At 39.7% G+C, this 7,834-nt stretch overlaps 1 protein-coding gene across 5 annotated transcripts in view; it reads right to left on the bottom strand.

Moving 5' to 3' along the window:
• The window catches only part of Ubn2 (ubinuclein 2), an 82,658-nt gene that overhangs the window by 36,736 nt on the left and 38,088 nt on the right, over positions 1-7,834 (bottom strand). For all 5 annotated transcript variants that reach the window (XM_029535052.1, XM_021189829.2, XM_021189826.2 and 2 more), the window contains exon 7: positions 6,818-6,888. In XM_029535052.1, the coding sequence (XP_029390912.1) occupies positions 6,818-6,888 (71 nt within the window). The remainder of the gene's footprint in view (positions 1-6,817; positions 6,889-7,834) is intronic.

Genomic DNA, 7,834 nt, shown 5'->3' with positions numbered 1-7,834 from the left:
TGCAAGACCAAGGGGCCTCTCTTCCCAGTGATGGCTGATTAGGCCATCTTCTGCTACATATGCAGCTAGAGACACGAGCTCAGGGGGTACTGGTTAGTTTATATTGTTGTTATGCAGCTAGAGATACAAGATCAGGGGGTACTCCAAAATTTTAATATGGTTATTTTACAACAAGCATACTTGTAGTCATGCTAAATATAAATTTATAGAAATAAACTGTTTAGACTCCTGTATATGTTTTCAAGGTTAAACTTATAACAACTAAAAACAAGTAAAATTTATTTAAAATCAGGTATACTTAATAAATGGCCCTCACAACTTTATAGAGTTCTACTGAATATGACATTTCATCTGTTTAATGGAAAAATAATCCTACGATAGATAGAAATGACAGCTCCTAGAGGCAACCATAAGGTCTCTAAAGGTGAGGGTTGAGGCAGAGACCTGGATTACGGTGATGCTAACCACTGGGAAAAACTGCCAGATACCTCCCTGCCAGGGCCCTGCAAAAACTGTGGGCACTGTTGGGTTGACTATCTTATTCTGCCTAAGTCAAGGGAGGCCAATTTCACCAAGTTCCTTATCCCCAGGAAAATCTCTCTGACCTTGTGGGTCTGGCAGCCAAAGGCCTACCACTCTGTCCTTGCAGCAGCTGAACATGCAATGCTGTTCTATGTGACAGCTGAAGACAGACCTCTGCCCCCAGCAAACTCCCACTGGAGCCTGGGATAACCATCTAAGTAGTGTTAAGCCGCTGTCACTTTAACTGATATTTCCTGCTATACTTTCTCTCACATCTCTGATGATGTTGCTGGCTAACAGTAGCTTTACTAATTTAGTAACAGCTTGCCTGGCAAACATATTTCATATATTTTATATATGAAAACCAGGCCTTGAGCCAGGTATAGTGATGCACCCCTGTAATTCCAGCACTTGAGAGGTAGAGGCAGGTAGATCTTTAAGTTTGAGGCCAGCCTAGTTTACAAAGTGAATTCCAGGACAGCCAAAGCTACACAGAGAAACCCTGTCTTGAAAAAAACAAAACAAAAAGACCCACCACCATCACCACAACAAACAGGCCTTGTTTTTCTGGAGCTATTAGTTCTCATGATGAAAAAGGCAAACTCACAGGCTAACAGTATAAAGTTTTCAGATGTAACTTTTTACTATTCCTTTACTTTAAAAAAAACAAAAAACCCTTAATTTGCAATGACTTCTCTCAATCAACTACATGTCTAAATACCTGGATAAAAAAATTAAGGTTCATATAAAGGATAAAGGTTTAAAATAATTTAAAATAAGCCGGGCCTGGTGGCACACACCTTTAATCCCAGCACTTGGGAGACAGAGGCAGGCGGATTTCTGAGTTCGAGGCCAGCCTGGTCTACAAAGTGAGTTCCAGTACAGCCAAGAGATACCCTGTCTCGAAAAACCTAAATAAATAAATAAATAAATAAATAAATAAATAAATAAATAAAATATATAAATGAAAGTTATAAATATCTAAGGATATAAAAAACTTGAATAACTTATAACAGTCTAAAAGGTGACTTAAAAATAAAAGTTTCAGATTGCTTTCCCTCTCTATACTAGTGTTATACTAGAGTTTTAACATTAATCAATGGAGTTCGGACAAGCTGGTGAGGCACGGACTACCATTACCAGCCACAAGCCAGCTCAAGACTGGCTGTCTTTTAAGTATAGACCTAAAGGTGCTTCTCATCATGCTAAGAAAGAAATCTCTGCAGAGAACCTTTTCATACTTTTTAACCCAAAGCTATATTTTTGGTTTGCAATTTGTTTCAAAACCATGAGTCTACTCCACCTATTTTACAGACAGACCTGTTAGCTGCTGCATTTTCTACAATGTGGATTTCAATACAGATTACAAACAATGTAGCTACAAATGTTCAAAGCTAACATATCTAAAACTCTCACTTTTTTTTTCTAAACTTAAAATTTTAAATAAGCTCTGGCTAGGCAGTGGTAATGCATGTCATTAATACCAGCACTCAGAAGGCAGAGTCAAGTCTATCTCTGAGTTTGAGGCCAGCATGGACTACAGAGCAAGTTCCAGGACAGCCAGGGCTACACAGAGAAACCCTGGCTCAAAAACCCAAAAACTAAATAAGCTTCTTGATTTGCAATTTGAATGGACCTGTCCCAAGTCAAATGGACTAATTACCTCTGTCATGACAACAATCAGCGCCCTAAATTTCCCTGCCTATTACCTATCCCTGTAGGGAAAAGGTCCAAATGTAAAATGTTCTTTCAGGTTCCTTAACTTTACAGTTTCCAGTCTCTACGTGTCCTGGCAGATTTCTACTTGGTTGACAAACACCACCCAGGAATCATCTGCTCACTACAAATTGTTTCAAAGATGATCTATATCATGCCAGACACAAGTCTACAAAACTGGAAAGCCCTGGCCTTGCTGCAAGCTGATTTGAACTAGTTCAGCAGACATGCGTGTTCTGTCTCTCCAGCAGGACCAATGAGCCAGATGCTTCTGATGGGGCCCCAGTGCCTGAATCTCCTTCCTGGCCTTTGACTAACAATCCAGCCTTCCCAGGTCCTGACAATTTCAGCCAAGAAGTAGTTACAGAAGAGAAGACACCACCTTATTTTATTTTCAACAGAGGCTGGAATATTAGGTCCAAAGGAGACTCCCTGCCAAAGGGGACAAAGTGGCTACATATAATGCCTATTGGCATACCAAGTTCCCTCGCTGTCAAAAAAAAGTACCTATTAAAACCAAACAGACCAAGATTTATCAATAGGTAGTAGATTCATTAACTGAAATAGTTCTACAATGATATAGTACTCAACCTGCTCTATACAGAACAAAGAGGATGGCTTTAAGAAAAGTTTATACTTTCTAAGCTTTCTTTCTTTCCTTTTTTCTCCTTCCCTTCTCCCTCTTGCTCCGGGCCACTTGCTCCAGCTCCTGTTTGCTCCGGCCCAAAGATTTTTTATTTTATTTGTTTCTCATTACGGTTGGTTGTGACCCACCATGTGGTTGCTGGGATTTGAACTCATGACCTCCAGAAGAGCAGTCAGTGCTCTCAACTGCTGAGCCACCTCACCAGCCCTCTTTCTTTACTTTCTAATTAGAGACCCTAGCCATGATACAAATTTGGCCCCTTGCCAGTTAAAAAATGTCAATACTTGCTCCCTGCCAGATAACAATGACTGTTCCCTATCAAAGGATTTGAAAGGTATACCTAAGACAAGGGGGCAATGATGGACCAGCCTGACTTTAAGATTAGAAGCCATCTTGTTACAAGGTCAAAATAAGTTCCTTCCCATTTTTGTAAAATGCTGACCATGTCTTGACCCATTTTCTGGAATTTGACATGTTTCACACCTTATACCCTAACCTCTGTCCTGATAAACTTTCTACCAAATAATTTTGAGATGTACTGCCAAGTTCCTAGGTGATCAAAACCTTTAGGAAACTCCTTAGCCTTCAAGTTTTTTGAGCTACAGAAGCCCTACTTTCAATGCTATTTTCTCAAACCCCATTTTAGGGAGACAGCCCTGTCTGACAGAAAATAAAGCTTGCTTAATTTGACCAAAAAATTTGGGTTGGTGGTCTTTAAATCTCATTCAGTGGGATTAATATTTTTCTCTTCTTGTTTGATTACTCTTTTAAAAGTAAACTTGTAAAGCTTATAATAACCATATCTTAGCAGAGAGGAAATATTAATAAGGTATCACTAAAAATGGAAAAGATTATAACTGGCAGCTACTACCGAAAAACAAAAAACAAAACAAAACAAAACAAAACAGATGTCAGTTTGAGGCCATTATTGAAGGCTCTGAGCTGGGTTGATGGTGTACACTTAATCCTACTCAGAAAGAGGTGCCATGGATTTCTCTGAATTCAAGACCAGCCTGGTCTATGTAGATCCAGGTCAGCAAAGGCTACACAGCAAGACTGCGTCAAAACAAAAAATAACAAAGTAAAAGAAACTGGGGGTCTTTGTAATAAATTATGTCCACTCACCATAGATAATTGTTGGACAACATACAGGGAGATTAGAAACCCATCTATACCAAATGAATTTATTGCCTCTAAGATATACTTCAATTACATCTGGGTGGTAGTTGGGTATACTGCTAATCCCTATGCTCAGGAAGCAGAGGTAGGTGGGTCTCTGTGAGTTTAAGGACAGCCTGGTCTACAAAGCCAGGGCTACACAGAAAAATAACCAAAACAAAACAAAGAAAAAAATAGATATATTATAATTTCAGAAAAATAGAACAGACAAAATCACATTTTTTCAACTGGTTAAAGAAAAAATCTCTGGTATTAAAAAAAACTAAATGTGAACAGAAGATTAAATACAAGCACAGACACTGGGAAATGTCATGTTCATGAGTGCTACTCAGAAATGCTTGGTTGGTGCCATTTGGCTAGACAGTTACTAAGGGCCTAGGCTCCCAGTAGAATGACTTCTAGACTTGTTGAGTCTGAAAGTAAAATACAAACTGTCCAAATACAAAGAGATTCTAGACTAACTCAAGGAGACAATTTAAAAAGACACTGGTTTTCATTTCCAGCAAACTGCCAGTGCACACCTAGTGCAATCTGAGTTCCAGTGCTAGGCAGTCAGAAGCCCATTATCTATGAGGAATGCCTGCTTCAGGTAAGAGGGAAGGAAATCAACTGAGTATATTGTATATACTTGTTGATTAGATCAAAATCAACTATAAACAAAAAGTTGAACCATGAAACTAATCTTTTCTTCCTCAACAAAAGGAAGAAATATTGAGGCCAATATACCTGGGTAATGTCAAAGTATTCTACCTCAATAATCCTCACAGCTATTACAACTGCAACTTGGTCTATAAAAGTAAAGCATATGGGTTTAGGACAGAGAAAGAAAGGCCAGAAACAATAAAAAGTGACTATGGAAAACCAGTCAGCTCTGAGTCTGAGGAGTGGTGTGGGGAGGAGCTGGAGAGATGGTGTAGCGCTTAAGGGTTCTAACTCTTTTCCAGAAGCCCCAACACCACATGGTGCCTAACAACTGTGTGTAATTCTAATTCAAAGGAATCTGGCAAACTCTTCTGAAACTGGGCACTAGGCACATGCATGGTGCAATAACATATGTACAGGCAAAACACCTGTTAGCATTCTTTCTAGGCTCCATCTAGCAATTACCTGGCAACAGCCAGGTAGGCCTGGCTTACTATAAAAGGGAGCTGTTTGTCCCCTCCTCACTCTCTTACTCTGATTCTCTTCTCTCCCTGACCCCACTTTTCCCTCTTTCCCCAGCCCCTTCCTCCTCTTGCTCCCTGTGCTCATGGCAGGCCTCTCCTCCCCCTGTTCCTCCCCGTAGGCCCCCACCCCCACCTCTGTGTCTCTTTCTGTCTCTACTACCTTCTCTACTCTCTTTCCTATGCCCCAAATAAGCTCTATTCCATACTGTATCTGCTTTGTATGGCTGCTAGCTCAGGGGGAAGGGATGCCTCAGAATGGGCCTGCCAAGGTACCTCTCCCACCTCACCATACCTGCCCTCTACCAAATAGATCCTTGGCTCTTTCTTTTTTTTAATAAAACACAATACCCACACATGACATATATATGTATGTATATATATATATATATATATATATCCTTAAAAGAGAAACAAAAGTACATGAGCTTCCCAATTAAAAGATTTGTTTTGTGACAGATGGGGAAAGAATGCAAAGAGAAGCCTCTTAATGAATTGATAATGGTATGTCTACCTGTGCTGCCAGAGCACAAGGATGGGCTCTTGGCTCTCCCTGGAGGAAAATACGTTTTCTCTATCATAGAACAGTGAAATGGAGTGGGAAAGAGTGAAAAGGCCAGTATTAGCCATGAGAAAAGAGTTGCTCCAGTATATAAGGACGGAAACAATGGCTAGTGAGAGCTCATTCTGGAACCTGGACAACCTGATGAGTAAACAGCTGCACTGTCTAGGCACTCTGGAGTTAAAAGTAACCTAATCAGCACAAGTATATGATGAATACACACCTCTTCCACACACCTGCATTCAATCTGAAGAATGGAGGCTGCCCAAGAAGTCTACTGCTACTCCACTAGAAACATACTTATGTGTGAGGAGCCTATTTTTTAAGTATGAAGATAATGAAAACAATAGGTATAAAGTACCACATTCAGTTTTATGCAGTACTGGGAAATCTGATCCAGACCTTTATAAATTAAAGGCAAGAATTGTACCAGTTGAACTATATCCTCAGCCCTTCAACCACCTACTTTTTACAGTGTGAGTACATGTATGCAGTTGTGGGTGAATGTACGTCAAGTGAGTGGAGCTAAAGTGGTAACACCGGGAGTGGGTTTTCACCTTTCATCTGGGTTCTAGGATTCAAACTAAGAACAAGCTTGCATACCAAGTATTTTACCCACTCAACCATCTCTTCAACTCTCAACTTAGATTCCAAGGGAGCCTCAAATTTGTAGCTCTCTTGCCCCAGTGTCTTGGCGCTTAGACTACAGGCATACACCACTACTCTCTGCAGAGCTTTTATTAATTTGCTTATTATTTGAGACAGAGTGGTTTAGGCTGACCTTGAACTCACAATGTAGCTGAGGATGGCCTTCTGAAGCGCTGGAATTACAGATGTACCAGCACACCCAGGTTCCAAGTATGCTAAGCAAGCACTTCCCTAACTACATCCTCAGCAGCCTGCAAAGTGCATCATCTGTTCCTTTTCTTTCTTTCCACTGAGGACCTTGTGAGTGCTAGGAAAGTAGTCTATCATTGAGATTTATTCCTAGTTCAGGTTTAAAAAGAGAAAGATTTAAAAATCACTTACTCCAGAAGAATATTATTCATATCCTGTGTAAAGAATTTTTTCCTTCCTTCTTCATCAAAAAGTTTGGCAGCCTAGAGAAAAATAAGAAAAACAGACAATATAATTCACAACAAACAACACTGACATGAATTGTCTAACAATAACAACAACAACATAATAATAATAATAATAATAATAATTAATAAACAATCATTATCAGTAAAATAACACAAATTCTGACCCAGAGTCAGGCAAAGCCATTTGAGACCCAAATCAAACAGGCTATCATGTATTTTTGCTGCAGTGGCTGTAACAGTGAGCACAGACTCAATGGCCTAAAACGCAGAAACTTGGGCTGGAGAGATGGTTCAGAGGTTAAGAGTACTGTTTTTCCAGAGGTCCTGAGTTCAATTCCCAATAATAACACAGTGGCTCATAACCATCTATAATGAGGTATGGTACTCTTTTCCGGCCTGCAGGCATACATGCAGATAGAGCACTGTATATATAACAAATAAATCTTTTTTAAAAAACAAAGACTTATTCTCTTATTTGGACATTCAAAATCAGTTCCATTGTGCTAAAATCAAAATGGGAACAGGGCTAGACTCTTTTTCAGAGAACATACTTAAAAATAGAGAATCTCTAAGATGCTAAAAGAAAAACATACAGTGAGTTAAAGATACACATGTAACTGATAGTACCACTTGAAATAAAGCAACTTCCCAAGGGCCATTTGAATGACAATACAGGGAAATACTATCCTTAAAAAGAAGCAATGTGAAAACTTAATCGTCATCAAAAGTCACAAAAAGTGAAAACTGAAAACTGAGTGTCAATCCTGTAATAGATGGTGCTTGCCAAACTGTCTAAAATAAAAATAAAGAACAGCTGGGCGTGGTGGCACACGCCTTTAATCCCAGCACTTGGGAGGCAGAAGCAGGCAGATTTCTGAGTTCGAGGCCAGCCTGGTCTACAAAGTGAGTTCCAGGACAGGACAGCCAGGGCTACACAGAGAAACCCTGTCTCGAAAAACCG

This window comes from Mus pahari, chromosome 2, assembly GCF_900095145.1.
Source record: "Mus pahari chromosome 2, PAHARI_EIJ_v1.1, whole genome shotgun sequence".
NCBI lineage: Eukaryota > Metazoa > Chordata > Mammalia > Rodentia > Muridae > Mus > Mus pahari.
This window is presented reverse-complemented; position numbering and strand designations above follow the sequence as displayed.